The following is a 24,185-nucleotide window of genomic DNA, read 5'->3' as shown; positions in this document are numbered from 1 at the left end:
TCGTGCATTTTCGTGCCCTTGGCCAGCCTCCTCGACATGTAAGAAAGAAAAAAATCATCATCATTTTCATGTTGATCATTATCATTACCACCGTCATCACCATCGTCGTCTTTTGAGCAGTATATGCATATGGCTCGTGGCAACACCTGATATCAGCGGGTTGAGCACCGCGCGGCCCTGCTGCTTCCCTCAGACAATATTGAAGCGAAATTGCCAATTATATTTCATTTCACATGCAGTGTTTCCATTTCATTATTCGCTGTCATTATATTTCTAGAACGTCTTTCTTCCGTGTTACCTGCCGAGACCAAAATGTCTTTGGTTATTATTATTGTTATTACAACCTGCTCACAGCGCCCCGCCCACTGTCAGCACCGGTAGTTCACGAGAAGCGCCGCTCTTCTCGCTCGATTTAGGCACAGTGTAATACCCGTACCATTTTTCTTGGTATTGATTTACTTGTCATCTGAATTGTGCCGCGATAGATTAAATCATTGCTGACCCCGAGGAAATGACTCAGGGAGTTCATTGTGACACACTGGTGCTCCTCGTGACGTTCCGCCTTTTATTACTTTCGCTTGGGACAAACAGGCAGCGACGTTTTCAGTGGGTGACACCATTGTATTGTTTAACATTATTGTCGTCGTCGTCTTCATCATCATCATCATCATCATCATCATCATCATCATTATGACTACTAGCAATAACAGCGGCAGCAGTAGCAGTATTAAAGTAGAGAAATGTATGCTATACATTTTTATAGACATGACTTTTCACGTGTCCCATTCCCTTCAGCAAACAATAACGTTTTGTCTTCTCTTTTTTCTCAGGTGTGTTGGTGTCCGTGTGTGGGTCTTCTGCAGAATTTGCTCACATCTGCCGTCGCGTGTAGGCGTTACTGTCCCGGAGCAGGTGAGGGAGAAGGTTCGTTTTCTTGCCCTGTTTTGCCCTTCCTCTAATAGTTTTCCTGTCAGATTTTTTTTTTCCACCATACTTTGATAATTCATTAAAGCTGCGCTGAATTCAGAACGATATACTTACTACATTATATATATTGAACAGATCTTACAAGTCCTGCTACCTTGCATAACGAGAGACTATTAGTATATTCAATGAAGGTGTGTGTGTGTGTGTGTGTAATTTATCACTAAACAGAGAACTGTATGATGTAGGGCGTTCCGTGAGAGGTGACGGGAAGAGGGAAGGACGTGGTGACAGGAAGCGGATGGACAAAACAGAATGAGGAAAGAAGAGAAATATTAAAGATGAGGACAAGCTTTGGAAAATACAAGAAATGAGGATGATGCAATGATTACATGTATGAATAACCCTCTCATTTATTTTTTATTTTTTTTTATCTATTTTTTTTTTTTTTTGTTTATTTATTTTGTTTGCGAAATATTTCAGAGTTTTCCGCTTGTATGTCTTTTTCAGTTATTTTTTTTTTCCTCGCCTGTCTCGTGCCATTATGGTGGTGGTTCCCTCTTCACTTAATTCTCCCCATATTCTAAGTTTTCGCTAAGCAAGATGTGTTTACTTTCAATCCTCTTTTTCCTATAATTCCTGGTCTTCTACTTTCGCCTCATCCTTGTACTCGTCCTCCTCCTACTTCTCTTTCTGTTTCTCTTCTTCAGTTTTCTTCTCCACTACCACCCTATTTTCTTCCTTTACTTTCTCCTCTTCATCGTCGTTCTCTTCCTCATAATTCCTGGACTTCCTATAATTCCTGGTCTTCTACTTTTGCCTCGTCCTTGTACTCGTCCTCCTCCTACTTCTCTTTCTGTTTCTCTTCTTCAGTTTTCTTCTCCATTAACACACTATTTCCTTCCTTTACTTTCTCCTCTTCATCGTCGTTCTCTTTGTCATTCTAGTTACCTTTTCTTCATTCTCGCTGTTGCCCTTCTCTTCTTCACCCTCGTTCTCTTTCTCTTCGTCTCTCGTTCTCACTCACATTAGATACACACGTAAAACCCTCTGCTTACTTTAGAATCGTGTGTGTGTGTGTGTGTGTGTGTGTGTGTGTGTGTGTGTGTGTGTGTTTGTGTTAAGGATTTCTTTTCAGCAATATCGAAGCTTTTTTTTTATAGACTCAATAATTCCCATCCTTGACAAAGTGTGTGTAGCGGAGGCAAAGCATAATGTTATGATTTTTGTGCTTGGAAATTATGAAGAATTTTTCACCTTGTATTTAGAAAAGTATTTTACTTGAATACTAAGCAGTTTCTCTCTCTCTCTCTCTCTCTCTCTCTCTCTCTCTCTCTCTCTCTCTCTCTCTCTCTCTCTCTCTCTCTCTCTCTCTCTCTCTCTCTCTCTCTCTCTCTCTCTCTCTTCTCTCTCTCTCTCTCTCTTTTTGTGATCTTTAAGATCACAAAAAAATGACCCTAAGATCACAAAAAAATGACCCTAGGTTAAAGCATTATATAGGGCGTAAGAGAAGTATATATAAGAGATTAAGGGCAGGTGAGGAAGTTTTAAGGACACAGTATAATGAATTAGTTAGAACAGTCAGGAAGTTAACGAGGAAAGCTAAGGAAAATTATGAATTAAAGGTAGCCAGCCAGGCGAAGACGGACCCCAAGGGATTTTATCAGGTATACAGGACGAAAAATAAGGATACTGTAGGTCCATTAAAGGCAGCAGATGGGGAGCTGGTTAGTTCTGGGGAGGAGATTAGTAAACTTCTGAATGATTATTTTTTAACTGTCTTCACTCAGGAAAACATGCAGGATATGCCAGATAGTGAACAGGTGTTTAGAGCAGATGAGTATGAGAAGCTGACGGATATTTCCATAACTAGGGAGATAGTGGAGCAGGAGATAGATAGGCTAAAAAAGTTCAAGTCACCAGGACCTGATGAAATATATCCCAGAGTACTGAAGGAATGTAAAAAGATTATTAGTGAGCCGTTAGTTTCTGTCTTTAGGAAATCACTGGAGTCGGGTGAGGTACCAGAAATGTGGAGGCAGGCTAATGTAGTACCCATCTTTAAGAAAGGGGATAAAACTTTAGCGTCTAATTATAGACCGGTCAGCTTAACTTCAGTTGTAGGTAAAATGTTAGAGTCAATAATAGCCAGGAACATTAGGGAACATTTAGACAAACATAACTTGATAAATCAGACACAGCATGGCTTCACGAAGGGGAAGTCTTGCCTGACAAACTTGTTAAGTTTTTACAGTAAGGTGTACGAGGCAGTAGATAATGGTGATAGTTATGATATCTTATATCTGGACTTTAGTAAAGCATTCGACAAGGTGCCCCATCAAAGGCTCCTGAGAAAGGTTAGGGCGCACGGGATAGATGGGAAGGTGTTAGGTTGGATAGGGTCATGGCTTGGTAACAGGCGACAGAGAGTGCTAATAAACGGCTCGAAATCCGAGTGGGATCATGTCATTAGTGGGGTGCCACAGGGATCAGTATTAGGGCCATTATTATTTCTAATATATATCAATGACTTGGATAGTGGAATTAATAGCGATGTTAGTAAATTTGCGGATGACACAAAGATAGGTAGATTAATTAGGTCAGAAGCGGATGCCATCGCCTTGCAGACAGACTTAGATAGAATGAATGAATGGACGGATAGATGGCAAATGCAATTTAATATCAATAAATGCAAAGTGCTTAGCGTGAGGTCTAAAGCACTGTTCAGGGGGTGCTGTGAACTTATCATTAAACCCAGCTGTGACCTCACTGAACGTTTCCCTTTGTGTCTCACAACACAAGGGGGTAGTCACAGCCTGCCCTCTAAAGACAACTCTCTTCCTCCACACAAAACTACAAGCACCTAATAACACACACACCCTTCACTCAAAAAATTTTAAAATCATGGCGACTCCTACACCAGCCTCGGAGTCCCCATCTGGGGAGGGGACCATAAATGTCCCCAGGTCGGACTGCCTTTCCGTCGACGACCCTAAGTGTCTTGACACCCCCCTCAACTTTTTCTTCATTAACTTCTGCAACATTCGCGGTCTAAGATCTAATTTTCAATCTGTAGAACACCACCTCTCCTCTTCTAAACCTCATCTTCTTTTCCTCACTGAAACTCAGGTGTCTGAGGCAACTGACAGTAGCCCCTTTTCTGTTCCCTCCTACTTTCTCTATCCTCATTTTCGATCCAAAGCTGGATGCTGCGTTTATGTGCGCAATGACTTAACCTGCTCTCGTGCCCACGCTCTTGAATCTTCCGAGTTTTCCACCATCTGGCTACGACTACAGAGTCATTCTCATACTAAATTTATCTGTGCTGTATACCTCTCTCCTAACTCCTCTGACTATAAGAAATTCTTTGACTACTTAACTTCCAAAGTGGAGCACATTCTGACCCTCTTCCCTTTTGCAGAGATCTCCATTCTTGGAGACTTCAATGTTCACCACCAGCTTTGGCTTTCCTCTCCCTTCACTGACCATCCTGGTGAACTAGCCTACAACTTTGCTATCCTCCATGACCTAGAGCAATTGGTGCAACACCCTACTCGTATTCCTGACCGTCTTGGAGATACGCCCAACATTCTTGACCTTTTCCTGACCTCTAATCCTTCTGCTTATGCTGTCACCCTTTCTTCTCCGTTGGGCTCCTCCGATCACAATCTCATATCTTTATCTTGTCCTATCACTCCAATCCCTCCTCAGGATCCCCCAAAGCGAAGGTGCCTCTGGCGTTTTGCCTCTGCTAGTTGGGGGGACCTGAGGCGGTATTTTTCTGATTTTCCTTGGAATGACTACTGCTTCCGTGTCAGAGACCCGTCTTTGTGTGCTGAGCGCATAACAGAGGTGATAGTGTCTGGCATGGAGGCGTACATTCCTCACTCTTTTTCTCGTCCTAAACCTTCTAAACCTTGGTTTAACACAGCTTGTTCTCGTGCTATACATGATAGAGAGGTGGCCCACAAAAGGTACTTAAGCCTTCCTTCACCAGAATCTCATGCACTTTATATTTCTGCCCGGAACCATGCCAAGTCTGTTCTCCAACTAGCCAAAAACTCCTTCATTAACAGAAAATGTCAAAACCTTTCAAGATCTAACTCCCCTCGTGATTTCTGGCATCTAGCCAAAAATATCTCCAATAACTTTGCTTCTTCTTCTTTCCCTCCTCTACTTCAACCAGATGGCACCACTGCTATCACATCTATTTCTAAAGCTGAACTCTTTGCTCAAACCTTTGCTAAAAACTCTACCTTGGACGATTCTGGGCTTGTTCCTCCCTCTCCTCCACCCTCTGACTACTTCATGCCTCGTATTAAAATTCTTCGTAATGATGTTTTCCATCCCCTCGCTGGCCTAAACCCTCAGAAGGCTTATGGACCTGATGGGGTCCCTCCTATTGTTCTCCGAAACTGTGCCTCCGTGCTTGCACCTTGCCTAGTCAAACTCTTTCAGCTCTGTCTGTCAACATCTACCTTTCCTTCTTGCTGGAAGTTTGCCTACATTCAACCTGTTCCTAAAAAGGGTGACCGCTCTAATCCCTCAAACTACCGTCCTATTGCTTTAATTTCCTGCTTATCTAAAGTTTTTGAATCTATCCTCAACAGGAAGATTCTTAAACATCTATCACTTCACAACCTTCTATCTGATCGCCAGTATGGGTTCCGTCAAGGCCGCTCTACTGGTGATCTTCTGGCTTTCCTTACTGAGTCTTGGTCATCCTCTTTTAGAGACTTTGGTGAAACTTTTGCTGTTGCCTTGGACATATCAAAAGCCTTTGATAGAGTCTGGCACAAAGCTTTGATTTCCAAACTACCCTCCTACGGTTTCTATCCTTCTCTCTGTAACTTCATCTCAAGTTTCCTTTCTGACCGTTCTATTGCTGCTGTGGTAGACGGTCACTGTTCTTCTCCTAAATCTATTAACAGTGGTGTTCCTCAGGGTTCTGTCCTGTCACCCACTCTCTTCTTATTATTCATTAATGATCTTCTAAACCAAACTTCTTGTCCTATCCACTCCTATGCTGATGATACCACCCTGCACTTTTCCACGTCTTTTCATAGACGTCCAACCCTTCAGGAGGTAAACATATCACGCAGGGAAGCCACAGAACGCCTGACTTCTGATCTTTCTAAAATTTCTGATTGGGGCAGAGCAAACTTGGTATTGTTCAATGCCTCAAAAACTCAATTCCTCCATCTATCAACTCGACACAATCTTCCAGACAACTATCCCCTCTTCTTCAATGACACTCAACTATCCCCCTCTTCTACACTGAACATCCTTGGTCTGTCCTTTACTTATAATCTGAACTGGAAACTTCACATCTCATCTCTAGCTAAAACAGCTTCTATGAAGTTAGGTGTTCTGAGACGTCTCCGCCAGTTTTTCTCACCCCCCCAGCTGCTAACTCTGTACAAGGGCCTTATCCGTCCATGTATGGAGTATGCTTCACATGTCTGGGGGGGTTCCACTCATACTGCTGTTCTAGACAGGGTGGAATCAAAAGCTTTTCGTCTCATCAACTCCTCTCCTCTAACTGACTGTCTTCAGCCTCTCTCTCACCGCCGCAATGTTGCATCTCTAGCTGTCTTCTACTGCTATTTTCATGCTAACTGCTCTTCTGATCTTGCTAACTGCATGCCTCCCCTCCTTCCGCGGCCTCGCTGCACAAGACTTTCATCTTTCTCTCACTCCTATTCTGTCCACCTCTGTAACGCAAGAGTTAACCAGTATTCTCAATCATTCATCCCTTTCTCTGGTAAACTCTGGAATTCCTTGCCTGCTTCTGTATTTCCACCTTCCTATGACTTGAATTCCTTCAAGAGGGAGGTTTCAAGACACTTATCCACCAATTTTTGACCACTGCTTTGACCCTTTTAGGGACTGGCATTTCAGTGGGCATTTTTTTTTATTAGATTTTTGTTGCCCTTGGCCAGTATCCTTCCTACATAAAAAAAAAAAAGGTAGAGGAAACCCACACAATAGGTACACATTAAACACCCAAACTCTGGTAGGTACAGGGTACGAGAAAGATTTAGGAGTTATAGTTAGCTCTGAACTCCGTCTAGGGAAACAATGCATAGAAGCCAGAAACAAGGCAAATAGGGTACTAGGATTCATTTTTAGGAGTGTTAAAAGTAGAAGGCCGGAGGTAATATTAAAGTTATACTTGGCGCTGGTCAGACCTCATCTAGACTACGCTGTGCAGTTCTGGTCCCCACATTACAGGAAAGATATAGGTCTATTAGAATCAGTACAGAGGAGAATGACTAAAAGGATACAGGGGATGAGGAGTATTCCTTACGAAGCGAGGTTGAAGCGGTTAAATTTACATTCTCTAGAGAGACGTAGGTTAAGAGGGGACCTGATAGAGGTCTTTAAGTGGTATAAGGGTTATAACAAGGGAGATGTAAGCAAAATTCTTAGGATCAGCAACCAGGGTAGAACAAGAAATAACGGGTTCAAGCTTGAAAAATTTAGGTTTAGGAAGGAGATAGGAAAAAATTGGTTCTCGAATAGAGTGGTAGATGAGTGGAACGGACTCAGTAATCATGTAGTTAGTGCTAGGACACTAGAGAGCTTTAAGAGAAGATTAGACAAGTTTATGGATGGGGATGATAGGTGGAAATAGGTAGGAGTGTTTCATACAGGGACTGCCACGTGTAAGCCTGGTCGCTTCTTGCAGCTTCCCTTATTTCTTATGTTCTTATGTTCTTATGTTCTCTCTCTCTCTCTCTCTCTCTCTCTCTCTCTCTCTCTCTCTCTCTCTCTCTCTCTCTCTCTCTCTCTCTCTCTCTCTCTCTCTCTCTCTCTCTCTCTATTTCATATGTTCATAAGAAATGTGCCGAAAATACGACGAAATTCTGCAGCGTGACATTATTGTATATCAGAGTTTTATTAGATCACACCTGCACGCGGCAGACTGGCAGCAGCAGCATTACGTCATGAAGGAAGGAGCGCACACGTATCACCCACACAGCCTGCAGCGGCGCCACGACGCATAAGTTTAGTCTCCTTGCAGGACAACTTTATATACTGCAGGAAAACAAAAGGGAGAGATAGTGTCAGCGAGGAATAATACATGATAAAATTGAAAAAGGTGGCACGAAAAACCAGCAGCGTTCAGGAGCCACGGAAACACACCATGAAACACCACTAGACGTACAAGCTCACCCACAACGAACACACAAACGCACGTACATGACGAATGAGGCGCCCCGTGTGTGCAGCCAGCGTGGAAAATAAATGTTGGGAACTAATCCGGAGGTACTCAAAAGCAGTAATTATAATTGCATGTGGAAAGCGAGGAAATACGCGCGGAATTTTGCAATGTGTTTTCACCCAACCCTGAGAACTTACTTTTGTTTTTGACCCACGCATGCTTGACTACGAGCGATGAGTTCAAAACGATGTGAGTGCCTGTTTCTGTTCCGTGTGTGTGTGTGTGTGTGTGTGTGTGTGTGTGTGTGATGATAAAGGGATGTTAAACAGAAGCAAGCGATAAGTGTGTGCTTTGAAAATCCACGCTACGGAAGTATGTGTGTGTGTGGGTGAGAGAGAGAGAGAGAGAGAAACTGTGTGTGTGTGTGTGTGTGTGTATGGGCGCGCATTTGCTTGGGTGCACATATGTATCAGCTGTGTGTACGTGACGTTGGGGATAGAGAGAAGTGTTTCTTCCGCTCCCATGTACGTACGTAATTTACCAAAGAGCTTTGTCCCTCCATCTTGAAGTGTGTGTGTGTGTGTTTAGTTCCTTGCTTTCTCTTTAAAGCCGCAGAGGCAGAGAAGAGTGATCAATTTCTTCATTCCCTTCCTAGAATGGTAGAGAGAGAGAGAGAGAGAGAGAGAGAGAGAGAGAGAGAGAGAGAGAGAGAGAGAGAAAGAGAGAGATTTAGCTTTCAAACAGTATGAAATATAATGGAATAATGGGGAGAAGAATGAAAAAAAAAGGAGACTTGGAATGCACGCTTGAAAATTAAAAGAAAAACAAAAGATAATAGCAAGAAGACAAAAGATACAACAAAGAGAGAGAGAGAGAGAGAGAGAGAGAGAGAGAGAGAGAGAGAGAGAGAGAGAGAGAGAGAGAGAGAGAGTGGAACAACATATTGTCAAATGTGAAACTGTGTTGGAGATAAATTTGTCTCTTCATATTTGTATTTATTTTTTTTTTTGTTCTCGTTTTTATTTGGCAGTATATTTTTTTTTCGCGCCCTGTTAATTTTACTTTCTCTTTATTTCTAAGCCTTGGTTGGTGTTGATGTGGAGAGATGATACCTTGATAAAGATACATTTATTCAGAGATACGTAATTTGTGTGTGTGTGTGTGTATGTAGAGGTGGACAGGAGTACACTAATTTGAATATTTGCTCTCATATTTATTATTCATTTTATTTACTTATTTATTTATTTATTTTATTCTATTTATTTATTTTTTTTTTTTTTTGGTTAATTCAGATTAGCAGTAGGCGAGCACACACACACACACACACACACACACACACACACACACACACACACACACACACACATGACTTACTGAATACCGAACTGCATGCTCGTAACACGAAAATTTTGTATACATATTGACAAATAAAGGGATGGTGGATATTATACAAACTAGGAAGACGATCTGTTTCGTGTGCGGCTGCCTAAATTTGAAAAAAAAAAATTACTTCTGGCAACAGTCTTAATAATGCTCCCAATGATTCTTGAAATAATTGAAGACGTCTATGGAAAGCAGCTATGAAGAATGGAAAGCTTTATTTTGTTTACCCTGACGAGACCACTTAGAAAAAAGATTACTTTCTTGGAATTGCGGCGAGTGGTGTGCCCCAAGGTTCAGCAGTAACTTCATTTTTATAACTCTTTTTATGTCACTGATATTCCTGGTGGACTGTCGTTACATAGACAGACACTAGACCAGATTAAGATTGTGAAGTAAAACTATTAGTGTTGGCTATAAATGACTTGGGTAAGATGTAAAGATTTAGTAAGGTCTTGCAAGTTCGAGGTTAATGTCTAATGGGTAAATATCTCTCGCCCACTGAAGAGTTGTCTAGTGCTAGTTAAGTGTATCCCTTCATAACAAGACACCACTGACAATAAAAGGAGTAATCGATTGGTTAAACCCTTCATAGTTCATAATCTTCCTGTTGTTCATGAAATTCTTCTTAAGCTGCTTACTTAGGTTAACATATTATCGTACTATTGGCAGTCACAGGATTAGTAAGTCACAAATGAGACTCGAGAATGTTGATAACACAGGGGAAACAAAGGAGCGTGCGATGGCAGTGCAGGATCATTTATCACCGAAAGAAAGCTAATAAATTCATTGGATGTATTGGACATTAGCAATTCAAGCAGGGACAGAGAGATAGCAGAGCCGGTGCTGCTCCTGAAATCTGTGTGTATGACAACAGCGTCATCACCACACAGGAAATGAAATCACAAAAGGGAAAGTGAGCGGCCACAAAAAGGAAAAAAAATATCAACAAAATTACTTGTCCGTATGAAAAAAAAAAAAAAGGCGTGCATAGGAAAAAATAAAAAATAACGAAATCACATACCCACATCACCGTCAGAGAGAGAGAGAGAGAGAGAGAGAGAGAGAGAGAGAGAGAGAGAGAGAGAGAGAGAGAGAGAGAGAGTTTAAAAATACGCGAGGAATAATGTGACTGGAAGATGAAGGAGTCTCACAGAAGGGTAAAGAGAAGATTGTGGCGGGGTAAGAATTGAGAGAGGGGCGAAAGAGGGACGGCGACGAGGTGCAGGGAAGGAAGGCATGGCATAGTGCTGGCGAGGTGAAGGAAACTGTGATGGATGGAGGGAGATGAGCAAAGAGATTAGTGAGGAAGAGGAAGGAAAGGGAAAGCAGGGAAGGAAGAGAGTGAAGGGAGTGAAATAGGTAGGAAAGGAAGGAAAGACAAGAGATGCCAGTCCGTTAGAGGAATGCGAATAGCGGATGAAATGGAGAACATAAAAAAAAAACAAGGAAAAGAGAAGATGAGCAATTGAGCGAATCTGGGAAGAAATCTAAAGTCATTAAGTGAGAGAAAGAGAAAGGGAGAGGAAGAGTCGATTCAAGACGCAGATGCTGGACAGAAGATTGCCTTTTTTTTTTTAATGAAGGTTATATTATTGTTCCTTTTTTTTTTTACTTTCTCTTACTCATGGCATCTCCCAGTTATTCTCTCTCTCTCTCTCTCTCTCTCTCTCTCTCTCTCTCTCTCTCGCCGAAATCCTTCTCTTTTTCCATAGGGACTCATCATCTTCCTACTTCCTTCTTTCCTTTCACCGTTACATTTCTACATTTTCTATCATACCCTGCCAATCTCCACCTTCCCCACTTTTGCCCTCGTCTTTCCGTCATATTTTGTCATATTTTGCCCTCATCTCCTTCCATATTCCTTGCAACCTCATACTTCCCACATTCTTTCCCCTGGCATCTCTCCTCCGTTCCCTCTTTTCTGCTTTCTATTCCCTTTCTTTCCCCCTTTCTTTTATCCTTTCGGCATTTTCTTCCGTTTTTATATCTTTCCATCTCTCTCTCTCTCTCTCTCTCTCTCTCTCTCTCTCTCTCTCTCTCTCTCCTGGCTGCTGGAGGGGAGAGGACGGAGTTTCTAGTGTTTAATCAGCGCCATGTGGGTCGTGATGCTTCCGGAATGACACTGAAGCGCAAGATTTCCGCATTTCAACAGTGTTTTCCAGTGTCTCGTCAGGACAAGCTCATCCTCGCGCGCCCCAGTGAGGAGGAGGGTGGATTGCCGCCTCGTCAAGCAAGGCACAAAAGCAGCGGCGTTCCCCTATGCAGGCACTTGACGGAGCCCGGTTTATATTGTTAGCGGCGCGTCTCTGGAATCAGGTCAAGAAGCCGCATGTGAGCTGAGAACCGCGTCTTTGTAGTGAGTGTAGACTGTGCCGTGGCCTGCTTACTCCTCCTCCTTCTCCTCCTCCTCCTCCTCCTCCTCCTCGTCGTCGTCGTCGTCGTCGTCCTCGTCCTCGTCGTCCCCAGCTCATCTTTTTCTTTCACATTTTATTTTGAAAGATTGTTTTTCTATTATTATTATTATTATTATTATTATTATTATTATTATTATTATTATTATTATTATTATTAATTTGTTTACCTGTCAGTCCAACCTTTTGTTCTCTCTCTCTCTCTCTCTCTCTCTCTTTTCTTCTTGTTCTTCTTCTTGTTCTTCTCCTTGCACTCATTGCCCTTCTACTCTGTTCCCTGTTCCTTGTTCCTCTGTTCCCGGGCGCTCATCAGTACAAGAGGAATGATCACTGTTTTTTACATTTTTTTTATTTATTTGTCTTTTTTTATAGCAACGCGTTCCGTACAGGGAGTTAATTGTACTCGTGACAGTTAATCTCTCGTAACATTTAGCTTCCCTGCAGTAAGTGCCGTTGATGTTGACGCGTGTACTATTGTATATGCGTAGGGTTTCTCTAACGTGAGACTATGAGCGAGTTACTCAACTTTGGCAATACACACTACACACACAACATGATTCAGGAATTGTTAAATCCCTGTATTATCAAGATTCATATATTAAAGCCGCACAATAGCTGTTAGTTGCTGTCAGACACAGTCGTTTAAACATTCGTCACAAACCTGAGTTGAGATGAGATTCGTAAAGCTTCGCATGCGGGAAATCGCTTGTTATAAAAATGTTTCGAAGCTTGGAGCGTCGGAAGGAGGAAACTCAAGTGGCTATCAGTTGCACTTCCATGTATTTTGCCTCAGATATTTTATTGTCCGACGGAGAGAGAAAATGTGTAAAGATTCTTGAAGGTTTCTTGTTGCATTTCTACTTTAATATTTTACTTAAAGAAATACATACCTGATGTTGATCTGAAATTGTTCTGAAGTACGTAAAAGCAACACAAATGAACTGTTTCGGTTTTTTATGATCAACTTCCACCCTCCGAGGCCCGGCTGTCTAGTGGTCGCCAGGCCGTGCTGAGGGAGGGGTGATGTTACCACTGCTCTTCACTTGAGGTAAATTCGTAATCTGGTGTATAATACATCAAATTACAGCTTATTTCGTCTTGTATGGGATTAACTTGGTCGTATATTCAATTATAGATTTGGTAAATGTAGCAACGAAGGCTTAATGACCACTGCTTGTGAAGGTTGCACGTGGCCGCTGCTGAACCCGAGAAACGCCTCAAGCCCGCAGGAGCCACGCAGAGCCTCTGACGTCACTCATGTCCCTGGAACCCTGCCTAAACCGCATTTCCTGCTGCCCACCCAAGTGCCCGTGCCGCTCCTTGTCGCAGCCGCCACACCAAGTCTCACCTTGCTCTGCATGCGCTGAAGGCAATGGCAAGTGACAGATTGGCAACGTTTCAGGTACAATGTAAAGGTTATGGTGGTAGTTATTTTGCCTTTTCATATTGTTGAAAGGGTTTGGTAGGAATGGTGTTTGCAGGAGCATTGCTTAAGAGCTTGGTACATCCCTCCTCCCTTCCCCTCAGCGCTCCACTCAACACTACATTTTGCCGCACCTCATCACACACGAGACCAACCCACACCTCACCATGCACCTACCTATGTCACACCACATCACAGCAGACCACGCCACACCACACCACACCTACCTATGTCACACCACGCCACACCACGGAACGCTACATCACGCTGTCATATCACACTACGCCATATCAAACTAAGCTACACCCAAAACACACCGCATAACGCCCCACTCCACTCCACCCAACCCCACCCCACCCCATTATCCCATTCCACCTGACACTCTACTACTGTTTAATTCTCCAGATCACCACCTGAAATCGGTACACACACACACACACACACACACACACACACACACACACTAAACTGTTTACAACACACAATGAACACGCACGCTTCACTTGAGACTTACAGAGAGTAAATTTAATCGTGACAGTTAATCTCTCGTAACATTTAGCTTCCCTGCAGAGGAGTGTGAAGGAGTTGTTGTTACGTTAGTGGTCCCAGCGGATATACGCGTTGTTTTGGCCTGGCGGAGAGGCAGTCATTAACATCCTCGTAGGTGTGGTATGGCTTATTAGGCAGTCAGTGGAATAACTGGAATCCTTTTGAGGTGGAAAACGACGACGAGGAGGAGGAGGAGGAAGAGGAGGGAAAGGGAGAGGAGGAGGAGAGGGGGAAGAAAGGAAGTGGTGGAGGAGGAGCAGGAGCAGATGAATGGTATGCATGTTCTTGACGACTGTTTTGTTACATTCACTTAGGTGTTATTCATTTTAATTGCACTCCTCACCTGTTCAGCACGTTATTTGTTCATATATTCAGATTAACAGGAGACTTCATGCAGAGTTCGTTAAATCGAAGGTGTGTGCGTGCTTCATAGCAGTTATGCGAGTAAATTCAACTTTAATGTCAAGATGAACTGAGGAACTTTTTTTTTTCCCCTCTCTCATCGCAGTACTGGTAAGAGCGATCAGACTTGCTGTTCAAGTTGGGAACAGTCTGCCTTCTGCAGTTATCTTTCCTTTTACGACTTGGACACTTTAACGTCACTTCCAAAAGTTAAATCGATTTCCATCATTTGGACTTCCTCTTAATGTTCCTCTGGACACAAAGGTACACTCACTCGCCCTCGTCTACATGTAACGTATTTATTTTTTCTATAAGTAACTGTTGTTACGAGTCAGTTTATAAACATCCTCAGTTTATTAAAGGAATGTATATATGTAGAGCTTGTGGGTTGTGGTTTGTACGTGAAGGACTGACGCCCACTCAGCGTGTGAGTGAAGGTTACTGGGGTGGGAGGCGAGGGTCGTTGTGGGAAGCGATCAGCGAGCGATGTGTGGCGTGGTGGGCGTCCACTCGGCTCAGTCAATTGTAGTTTCATTCAAACAAAACATTCTGCCTTCCCTAAAAAAATTGGTTCTCAAATAGAGTGGTAGATGAGTGGAACGGACTCAGTAATCATATAGTTAGTGGTAGGACACTAGAGAGCTTTAAGAGAAGATTAGACAAGTTTATGTATGGGGATAATAGATGGGAATAGGTAGGTGTGTTTCATACAGGGACTGCCACGTGTAAGCCTGGTCGCTTCTTGCAGCTTCCCTTATTTCTTATGTTCTTATGTTCTAAAACAAAGACTACAAGAAAAGAGAGCACTTTTCCGTGTTGCACAACTTTCACCCAGGCTAATGTTTTCTTTGCCATTCTGTGTGGCCTGGACCAGCCAGCCTACCGCGGCCTCCTAGCGGCGCCACTGTAAAGACTTGAAAATCTGTTTCGAGGTCTCCCTGAGGAGACGACTAAACAACACGCGTCCTTGCATGACGTGACAAACAGCGCCGTTCCTCGCGTCTCAAACTGATCCTGGCAAATTGTTCTGGCAGGTCTTCTTTACGGAGAAGCATTGACACTTTTTTTTTCGTATTATCGAACCGGGTGTCCCGAGCCGGATGTTCCGCGCCGCTGGTGGAATATTGCTGCTCAACCAATGCGACAAATCAGCAGCTGAATGTTTCTTGCGCAGTTGACCAAACTTCATTTTCTTCTTTGGCATTTCCCGGATCTGGAAAAGAATCACCATTGGGCGAAGACATAAAGCGCCGGATGGATTTACAGGATTAGAAATCATATGCATTTCGAAAGAGAAACCGGAAAGTATAGTTTGGGTCGGGAGCGCGTCTGTTGGTGCGGCGCCTCCGTGTCTGCTGGGTATCCTCCGTCCCTACCCGCTATCTATCACCACCACCACCACCATTAAAGCTTACCGTCACTCTGCATTGCTAGACGACAGGCAAGACATAGCACGTCCTGAAAATTATATTATCTACTTTATTCACACTACAGCTTCCCCTCCCCTTCCTTGTAGTGCGGAATAAAGGACAATAACAACTTTGAAGAAATTTGAGATTCAACGCCTTCGCAGACTATTGGGTAGGAACTACCAAGCTGTGTTCTCAACGTTAACAACGCAGGTGAAGGGAAATCTGCCTCAGTATCTGGCTCAGTATGTACATTACTATTAATTACGGTCTTCCTACGGTCACTCGGTTTCCTATTACAATACTTCACAACACCTCCCATGAAACAATCAGCGCATTGAAAGGTAACCGTTTTCGCATCAGTGATTGAATATACAGAAACTTGCCTATTCCCATTTCAAAACACTGCATTGCGTTCTGCTAACTAACTGGTATTAGAATTAGGACGCCGCAATAAATAACCCATATGATGCCAGTTTAGACTAGAAGAACGCGTAACCTCTTTCAAAAACAACAACAAAATGTAGTGAGGATCGAACTCACAACCTTTAGGGCGCGCAGACCTTGAGGCAACCCGTGAAATCCGTTCCGCCACGCTTCACGGCCGGCGCTACTGTTCACCGTGCCTGCCTCCTCACCCTGGCCACTGGCAGATGGGAGGCTTCAAGATGATGCATCAACGTAAGAGTCGTTCATGAATTATTAACCTTGGGGGATGGGGGGAGCGGATAAGCGAAAGCGTCTTTTGTTCTATTCTCTGCGGGATCATGATTTCTCAAGTTCAGCGGAATATAAGTGTGTCTGAAGGCGAGTGACTGAAGGGGAAGCGAGGGACAGGAGGAAATAGAATGGGAAAGGGGGATTAAGAGGAATGGGGGGAGGAGAAAGGAAAAGTTGAGCGGGAAAGAAAGGAAAGGAAGGAAATAAAAGGAGTGTAGAAAAGAAAATGAAAGGAGTAAAAGGAAAAGGAAAAAAAGTAGGAAAAAAATTGAGTGACTGTGAAGGAAAGAAAATACTAGGAAATGGAAAGTGAGGGAGAGAAGGAAATGAGGGAAAGGAAAGGAAAAGGAAACTAGGGAGTAAAGAAATGAGAGAGAGAAGAGAAAAAAAAGGCCAATCGAAACAGGAGAGGGAAGAGAAATAAAAACAAGAAAACGAAGAAGAAGTTAGGACGTAAGGGAATGGAAATAAATAAGGAAGGAGGCAAAGAATACAAATGTAAGTTTATCAGAAGGCAATCAGACAGTCAATGCGAATTATCTTCCAGCAGTCAATGCGAATTATCTTCCAGCAAGATTCTTGACCTCAGCCTTCCCAACGCCTGTTCACCACCACCACCACCACCATCTTTGTCCACCGCTCATGTTCCTCCCTTCCATCACAGCTTCCACCACCACCAGAATCATATCACTAGTTTGTGTTCCTTAGAACCAACACACCCTCCCCTCCTCCTCCTCCTCCTCCTCCTCCTCCTCCTCTGCATGGAAGCGATAGCCTCGTATTGTTGTTGCGTTGTTTCCCTTCAACTGATAGACCTTCACGAACACAAAGGTTTCATTCACCTCTCTTGCATACAAATGTTCGACGCAAGATTATTTTTTGTTGGTATAATTGTATGTTTTATTATTTCCTTTCTTTTGCTCTTTTTTAAATTTTTCCATTGTTTGCTTATTTATATTCGTGTGTCAGAGAGAGAGAGAGAGAGAGAGAGAGAGAGAGAATGCCACATGTGATAATGGATACAGTGATTGATGGAGGTAATAAATGTGGAAGGGAGAGGGAAAAATAGTAGTAGAGGGAAAATAATGATCGTGAATATAACAGCAGGTGTGGGATGGAGGTGAATTAAGAGGAGGCGTGGAGGTGGCGGAAGAGGAGGGGGGAAGGCAAGAGTGGGCGTTGTGGAGGAGAGGGGCACAGGTGGTGGAGAGGATAATAGAGTTGGAGTGGTGGTGGTGGTGGCGGCGGCGGTGGTGGTGGTGGTAGGAAGAGTAATGGGGTTGACCAAACAGTTTTTTCTTGTTAATCCTGCAAGTTTTCCTCGTTAGTCTTGTTACTTTTATCCACGGCATTTGGAGAGAGAGAGAGAGAGAGAGAGAGAGAGAGAGAGAGAGAGAGAGAGAGAAATATGAATGGTTTGAATGAAATAAGCCGGATTTATTACAAGGAAGAATTGTATTTCAACGACAATAATTAGACTTGTATGAAAAGGAAACTCGATAGAAAATAAAAGTTAGATTTCCGAGAGCATATGCAAGACTTTTCTACCACCACCACCACCACCACAGCTATGGTCTACACTCCCAAGTTTCTCCACACTCGCTCCACCGCCCACAGCTTCCTCGTATAATATGTTCACGCTTCGCCTTCACATCCAGCAGCAAGCCACGTGTACACAAATAGTTGAGGGAGGGGAGGGGGGGGGAATACGTCTTGGACCGTGGTGTGATTAGGAGGGAGGGAGAGTGGGAGGAAATGGGACGAACAGGAAGGGGAGAAAAGGTGAGGAAAGGAGGTGAGCCAGGGAAGGATGGGAAGTTTGTGGGTTAAATGTTTTTTTTTTTTTTTCTGGTTTATCGCATTGATTACTGGAGATTTGTCTCTTCCAAAAGTGAGGGTTGGTTTCTTCTATCATGTAGATGATTGGTGACTGGCAATAAGCTTATCTCAACTGTGGATGAGTGCAATTGCGGGGAACAGTCAGAGCTGCCTGGGTGGTGAGTCTTGTCGGGATGTCTTGCAGATTTGTATATTCTCAGAATATTCCCACTTGATGAATTCTTAGTAAGTGTGGGCACTTCCGGGGCTTGTGGGCAGAAAAGAAGCCTCAGCTCGGGTCATGGTGGACCTGGATGTAGGTAGTAGCTGTGGTACGGTGTGAAAGCTGGTGGTTTTGGTTGTAGGACATTGAGGTGTCACAGCCTGATTAACTGATACGAACCTGTTATTGCTAATATAACCACTGTGAATCCCTTTCACTGTGGTTTGCTGCTATCACAGTTAACCCAATATATTACTGAGCTGCCTTATGAGAAGGTTTGGTGCTCATGAGTACAACTTTATCATGGTCATCTGCTTGTGGGGAGTTCTTAAGAACTGGCATAAGGTATACATAAATGCATCAATCTTGACTAGTTAAATTCTCACTATGCTTATTATGTTCTAAAACTATAATTGTCATATAATATCAGTGTTATTGCATAGGTTAATTTGAGTGAGTCTCGGGTTTACAGTCCAGTTCCCCTGCTGATGAAAGTTGCATCCCATCTGAGTACAACACTCCACCACAGCCATTGCCACCACCTCCTGCTATCTCCATCTCCACTGCCACCACCGTGCCAGCCAGGCCAGAGGCATGGGATCCTAATGTTCAAGATAAGTGATTCCACTATCTGTGGCCTGGCCATGAACACTAGCCATAAGTTCTGCACATCATAAAAGGCGGTTAAAAGGATGTATTTTATCCCACAACGAAACAAGAATTTCAGGCTGATATAGAATGATAGATTGACAATACCTTAAATAGTAATTTAGTTCAGACTGATTTAATTCAGATTATGGTAATCTTTTGATCAAAGCAAAGTTCAAATAAAATTTTACCAAGTTGTGATTAGTAAGAACCAAGTCCAGTTTTTGGCAGTGATTATTATAATTAATTGTTTTTGATGATTATAACTGTACACACTCCATTGAGCAGATGACCACAGCTTGTAACTGTGGATGCTTACAGCCTGGTGAGGACTTTACTGCAGATCACCGTGTTATGTAGAGGATCTTTTAATTTTACACTTGCAACTATTAGAGCTGCCTGCTGCTGACTGTCGATTATAAAATTCTCTCTCTCTCTCTCTCTCTCTCTCTCTCTCTCTCTCTCTCTCTCTCTCTCTCTCTCTCTGGCACCACTACCATTGTTATTTTTCATGTGTTACAAAGGATATGTTGTGGGTCACATCCATAATACCTGTTATAGATGATGGAAATAATTTATTGTGTGTGTCACCAAATTTGGGAGCAGTAGAACATATCCGCTGTCAGTGCAAGAAGTTACTGATGTAGATCCTTGCAAATCAGGAATTGCTTATGATTTCATGATGTAAATATTTATGCTTGGAAATTGATCAACACATCTCTTTATTTTCAGGTCTAGATTCAGAAGCAATGAAGATGAACCCAGGAGTGCCCCCTTACATGGTAAATAAATTTCATGCTGAAGATATTTATTTATTTATTTTTTTCTATCCTGTCAAAAAAAAAATCACAAACACCACATTAAGGAGGGGATGACAAAAGATTACACCTCTATATATTTTATATTATTTTTACATAAGTAATTTGAAGGGAACTGCATCCAGTTGCCATATATATTTATCTTTTTATTCAATCTCACCAAAAGTATATAGGTTTGATCTTCGTTTCTGTTGAACTAAATAATTGTAAATGTATTGTCAGGTGTACCACATGCCCATGATGTATGGAGGGTTTGGGGACTACAGCTACAACCCTCACTGGGGCTGTAGCATTCCTGTGATGCCTTCCCCTGCTACAGTAGAGGAGGGCAAGCAGACACCCTTGATGCCAGGTTAGATACGTTGTGTTGATCATTTTCAACTTCAGTAGTATATTTTCACCTGACAGCTTTTTTTTTATTTCAGATATACATGATATCACTTACTCTTCTACTAACTTTTTGAAGGCTGTGTAAGTTGAAAGGATAATTGTTTTTGAAGTGTATAATTACATTAAACCTTTATTTTTGTGTAATGACTAATCATAGATGAGGAAGAGCACATCACAATATCCAAAAGTTGCCATATCTGTGGATTCATTCTCATATTTTGCTCTCAACATCATGAAACTGATGTACTGAATACAAATAAATTAATTATACCCATGAACAAAAGAAAAATATCTGTCAGAGTGAGTGCCAGACACATGATGTAAAGCCATGGTAAGCCTGCAGCATGAGGCACTGATAATATTTTGATTACCTTATATTGCCACTTTTTTATTCTATGTAGTTCACTATGTTACACTTTTATGGATTATTATATCTAAACTAAGTTATGTCAAACTTTTGTTCTCTGTACCTTGTTATACAGTGAAGAATCAACATCACTGCTTGCTCATAGATGAGATAAGAGTTGAATATTTCTAATGTTACTTTCTGGAATATATGCAGGAACAGATGGGTATCAGCAGATGGTGGCTGTTGGGGGCTGGGGACAGGGGTAAGTGGGTGATATGCCTCCCCAGTCAGTGCTCTGCCCACCTTCTGCAGCGAAAGGTTATCCTCCTTTGCTGCGAGAGCCGCCGCTCCCTTTTGTGAGTTGGATTAACAGCGTTTGAGTGTTGGAATAGTGTGTCAAGGTATGGGGTTGTTGCTTCAAAACTTCATCAGTGTGTGCCACCTGCTTTATTTGGGTCATTATTTTTCTCTGAGTGATGGTATCTCTCTTATGAATTTTTATTTCTTATCTCCACCTCTATATCTTTGTTTTGAGCAGAAAATAGAGATGTGGTGATGGTGGTAAGTGGTTAATTGCTTTATTTTGCTTCTCCACTTCATTGGGCACTGTGAATTAACGTTAACCAAGTTAGAATTTAACACTTAAAAGATTCCACTACTGTCCCATGTCTTGCTTTTTTTTATTATATTGAAAGAGAAAGGAGAGAAAATTTGGCTCATTTTTTTTGTGCACTGCATTGCAGCTCTTACAAATTTTTATAATGTGAAAAAAATTCCATATGGATTTTTTTTTTTTTTTGGGGGGGGAAGTAGTGAGTGAGATTTATCTAAAGAAAGGAAGTTTGACAGGAGTTAGTATTGTATTTTAATGAGTAGGAAGCAAAAATATTGGTAATAATAAAAGAACAAAACCATCAGTCAGATTTGGATAGCAATCTATTAAAAGAAATAATGGTTCATAAACATTATCTTGCCAGCTTGTAATTAGGAAAAATTTTGAAAAGCAAGATTATAGAAACATAATGTGTGATGATGATATCTTTTAATGATTTTCTTACATGGTTTTTGGTGTGAGATTAACAACCCCTGCTCTATATTAAGAATTTGCATGTTTCTCTAACACTGATATACTGATAACCTAACATCACAATAAAAGGAAGATAATTCTTGAAAAAAACTGCAAATTTTTGTGTTTAAAGTCATTTCCTCAAACTTTCTCGAGAGCATGGGCAGAGAGAAGACTTCTTACATGCTCTTGTCAATTTATTCTCTATTCCAGTCACCTTTCTCTCTCTCTCATTAACTATATTTGGTTTTATTAAACAGTATGTGATAAAGTATTTATCTTGTACTCTATATAGACATACAAAATCAGTTACCTAATTTGAATTGCAAGAATTTATCCTGTTGACTTTACTCCTGGGACTTCACATGGTCTTGCCCACCTCAGAAGAGGCAGGAAGGAGTTCAGGAACTGAGATGTTCCATAATGATAAAGTACTTAGGAGCAAGTGAAGACCTGTTATGACCACTTTTTAAGAAGAATAAGCAAGATAAAGGATTTTTAAATTGATAATTTGGTCCATCAGTATATATTTCATTAATAAACATGATATGCTAGCCTGCTAACACACATGTTGATCACTCCTATATAAATACTGATAGCCTTATGAATATCTTGTGCAAATGAAGAAATAAGTCCAAGATGATGTCAATGATTACCTGTGTACAGCAACCTGAGGGCAGAGACGGAGGGAAAGATGGCCCACCTTTCCACCACCATCACCCATGGGGCCGGGGCCATGGTGGACCCCATCACCAAGGGAGGCACCACTATGTTGCACATCAGTACTCAAATAATCATGGCAACAACTTTCATGGTAAGCTAGAACAAGTTTCTCTCTCTCTCTCATTTAGATTACATTCTATATACATATAGCTAAGGGGTGAAGTGGTGAAGGAATAATTACTCTTGGCTTACTGATGAGATGACCCTCTCTCTCTCTCATTTAGATTACATTCTATATACATATAGCTAAGGGGTGAAGTGGTGAAGGAAATAATTACTCTTGGCTTACTGATGAGATGACCCAAGTTTGAATTCTGAGCCAGATAAAGACTATTTGGACTTGGGAATATGTACAGGATTTAAAACTCTGTTATTTTGAAAGTCAGAAGCCCTGCTTTCAGTCCTAACAAGACACTTTGAGCCAGTGTGATATGGTATTTGGCTTGATCCTTGTCAGTGAATAGGGGAGGCCTTATCCTGTAGTGAAGTGAAAATCCAACAGCCCTACATTCTTGAGGCAGTGTGGAACTTACAGGTGGAAAGCAAAGTGATAATTTTTCCCTTGCTTTGTACTGTATCTCTTCCTCTACCTCCTTCACTTTCCTCTTCCCTGCTCTTTCTTTTTTCAACCAAGTTCATTATACAAACATGCTAAAGTGAAGTGTGAATTAATTTTTTTTTCCCTTCTGTCACTACACACACACACACACACACACACACAAAGTGGATAAAAATGTACAGGTATATTAATGGCAGGCAATTTAATACAAGTAAAATACACTTATGCTTCATTAGAAGTCAAAATGTAAGAAGATAAACAAAAGAGGTGAAGAAAAATAGAGGATGATAGTGATAAAATTAAAGGATTAGGGAAACTCTCTCTCTCTCTCTCTCTCTCTCTGTCTGTCCCTGATCTCATTAAGTGATCTCAGCAAGTGTTTCCCAACAGCATGTCATTGAAAATCTGGACCTGTCCGGGCTTGTGAAGGACACTCATTGGCAGTGGGTGGCAGTGACAGACTCAAGAGCAGTACATCCTGCAGGACTGGGCCATGAGGCCACTGAAGGACACCGCTCATTCTGCAGGAAGAGTGTGGCTGTAAGGAGCAGTACAGGATCCCAGAGAAGGAATGTTGTGTGGGGGAGAGAGAGAGAGTTATTTTTTTTTATTTGTATTTTTTTTTCTTTTTTCCTATATCTTCTATCCTGCTTTTTTCTGTTATTCTGTTAGAAATGTTTTTTCAGCTTTTCTTTTTTGTTTCTTCTACCTTTATTTATTTATATTCTTTTCTGATGGAAGATACATTATGTTCAGTGTGTGCCAAGGTGACACCACTCTCCACCTCACCTGGGAACATCACCTGCAACACCCTCTCATCCCAGCCTCACCTAACAGCCATCAGTCATCAACTGCTGCCTTGTATATAATAGTTTTCATATAACCTTCTGTCTTCTGTATCTTGAAGTGAGTAAAGAAAAAAAAATGGAGTTGATGTGGTTGGTCATTGTCCTTGGGGGGAAAGAAAAATGGAAAAAAAAAAAAAGAGTTGATGTGGTTGGTCAGCAGTGAAGGAACGATGACCTATGACGTAAGTCTATATATAGACCAAGTTTAAGATGCAATTTCTACATAGAGGTCCCAGGTCAGGGTGTCTATAGAATTCTGACCCTCCCTGACTGAAGGGAGGGATGTGGCCTCTATGTGCAAATCACAGCTTAGAGACCAGGTCCTTCCTTCACTGCTGGGGGAAATTGAAACCA

The 24,185-nt window shown here is 41.9% G+C and overlaps 1 protein-coding gene across 4 annotated transcripts; it reads left to right on the top strand.

The window, feature by feature from the left end:
- The first annotated feature begins 98 nt into the window (after nt 1-98).
- Nucleotides 99-23,912, top strand: LOC135098971 (uncharacterized). 4 transcript variants are annotated; one of them, XM_064001436.1, is made up of 8 exons: nt 646-912; nt 12,866-12,934; nt 13,069-13,261; nt 19,811-19,860; nt 20,119-20,248; nt 20,849-20,991; nt 22,368-22,515; nt 23,374-23,572. In XM_064001436.1, exons 3-6 carry the CDS (start codon nt 13,144-13,146, stop codon nt 20,899-20,901), a joined length of 351 nt encoding a protein of 116 aa, XP_063857506.1. In that variant the 5' UTR covers nt 646-912; nt 12,866-12,934; nt 13,069-13,143; the 3' UTR covers nt 20,902-20,991; nt 22,368-22,515; nt 23,374-23,572. The 4 variants fall into 4 exon arrangements, with proteins under 4 accessions (XP_063857505.1, XP_063857504.1, XP_063857503.1 ...); XM_064001434.1 differs by lacking the exons at nt 12,866-12,934; nt 13,069-13,261; nt 23,374-23,572 and adding an exon at nt 23,740-23,912 and having other exon boundaries at nt 147-912; XM_064001433.1 differs by lacking the exons at nt 12,866-12,934; nt 13,069-13,261 and having other exon boundaries at nt 147-912.
- The last annotated feature ends 273 nt before the right edge of the window (nt 23,913-24,185 follow it).

This window comes from Scylla paramamosain, unplaced genomic scaffold (genome assembly GCF_035594125.1).
Source record: "Scylla paramamosain isolate STU-SP2022 unplaced genomic scaffold, ASM3559412v1 Contig96, whole genome shotgun sequence".
NCBI lineage: Eukaryota > Metazoa > Arthropoda > Malacostraca > Decapoda > Portunidae > Scylla > Scylla paramamosain.
Note: the sequence above shows the minus strand (reverse complement) of the source record. Positions and strands in the feature narration are given on the sequence as shown.